We start from the raw sequence: 1471 nt of genomic DNA, 5'->3' as shown, positions 1-1471 counted from the left end.
CAATACTTTTTCCCTGTGCCATTCCACATTATTACAAATAATTTCATTTCTGGACATTTATGTTTGATTTCTTTGTATGTATGGATCACTTGTGTTGTTACCGACATCTGGTGAAAATTTCATATCATTAGCACCTCTAGTAATATATTTACTCAGAAAAATGGTGACGTGTTCAATACTTATTTTACCCGCTGTATATCCAAACTATCTGGACTGTCAGTACAGTTTTTTTGGCCAAAGCAGAGAAGATCTAATATTAGACGAACAAGAAAAGTTTTGAGGAAGAAATTTGCAATAAATGGACCTAGAAATATAGACTTCAAGCCCTTAATTTAAAGGACTTCAGTAAAGAAGTGAAACCCCACATCTAGGCTGGTGAATACTGACGTCTGCGGTGAACATACTGTAGTTGAAGGACAAACTCAGAAAATGAACCGGTTGTGCTCAGATGTGTTGTACATGTGAGGGCGGCACATCAATAAAAGTCCTTCACCTCTGCTTTACGGTTTATCATGGAATTAGATCTACTGATGAATTCATGTTGAGTGAGTATTTTAGTGCTGCGGCTGCCTGTAACATAATTTATTTCAGTTTATTGTGTGTTGTCAGAGCAGTGAAGTAAAGCTGTCACATAAATCCAGCACAGAAAACAGTGCCGTGTATTTACAGTCTCTCTGGGTTTGTTCATATGAAAGCTGGTTGTTTTAGGACTTATTCTTGTTTTTTTCAAGGGTAAACTGAAAGAAAAGTCAGAGTGTTTCTGTGTTTGCTGCAGGTGGTCATTTGGTGTCCTGCTTTGGGAGATTTTTACTCTCGGGGGCTCTCCGTACCCCGGTGTTCCTGTGGAGGAACTCTTCAAGCTGCTAAAAGAGGGACATCGTATGGAAAAGCCCCCCGCATGCACGCAGGAGATGTGAGTAGATCCTCGGTCGTCTGCAGAAGTACTTTTATTGAAGGTACTGATCAAGTAAAACTGTGTTTCTTCAGGTATCTGATGATGAGGGACTGCTGGCATGCGGTGCCTTCCCGCAGGCCGACCTTTCAGCAGCTGGTAGAAGATTTAGACCGAACACTTTCTCTATTGGCCAATCAGGTAACATAGCAATAACGTCATTTCTACTTGACTTGTTTTCAGCAGAAAAAATATGCTCAGAAATGTTCAAATTTCCTGCAATGCTCCCTCTAACTTCTCTTTAACGTTTATACTTTTAAAATATCACAAGTTTAACTTAAACAGATAAATACATTTTTAGAATGTCCTGATGCATCTCAGTAATCCAGGTAAAAAATCAAAGGAAAAAAATTGTATAGGTCCTCTGGACGGGTTCTTCTTTAATGAAACGTTTCGTCTCTCTTCCAAGAGACTTCTTCAGTCTGAGAGTTTCAGGCATTTTGAGAGTTTTCACTCATTTACAGGCCAGCGGTCACTCTTTCAGAGATGAGGATGTTCTCATTCTTGATAGGGAGGAAC

The 1471-nt window shown here is 39.6% G+C and overlaps 1 protein-coding gene across 1 annotated transcript in view; it reads left to right on the top strand.

Moving 5' to 3' along the window:
* LOC106524404 (fibroblast growth factor receptor 1-A) overlaps nt 1-1471 on the top strand; it is a 55573-nt gene that overhangs the window by 51949 nt on the left and 2153 nt on the right. The window contains exons 15-16 of the mRNA XM_014018201.1: nt 776-913; nt 988-1093. Of these exons, the coding sequence (XP_013873655.1) occupies nt 776-913; nt 988-1093 (244 nt within the window). The remainder of the gene's footprint in view (nt 1-775; nt 914-987; nt 1094-1471) is intronic.

Source organism: Austrofundulus limnaeus, unplaced genomic scaffold (genome assembly GCF_001266775.1).
Source record: "Austrofundulus limnaeus strain Quisiro unplaced genomic scaffold, Austrofundulus_limnaeus-1.0 Scaffold186, whole genome shotgun sequence".
Taxonomy (NCBI): domain Eukaryota; kingdom Metazoa; phylum Chordata; class Actinopteri; order Cyprinodontiformes; family Rivulidae; genus Austrofundulus; species Austrofundulus limnaeus.
The sequence above is the reverse complement of the archived record's forward strand: the minus strand, read 5'-3'. Positions and strand labels throughout refer to the sequence as shown.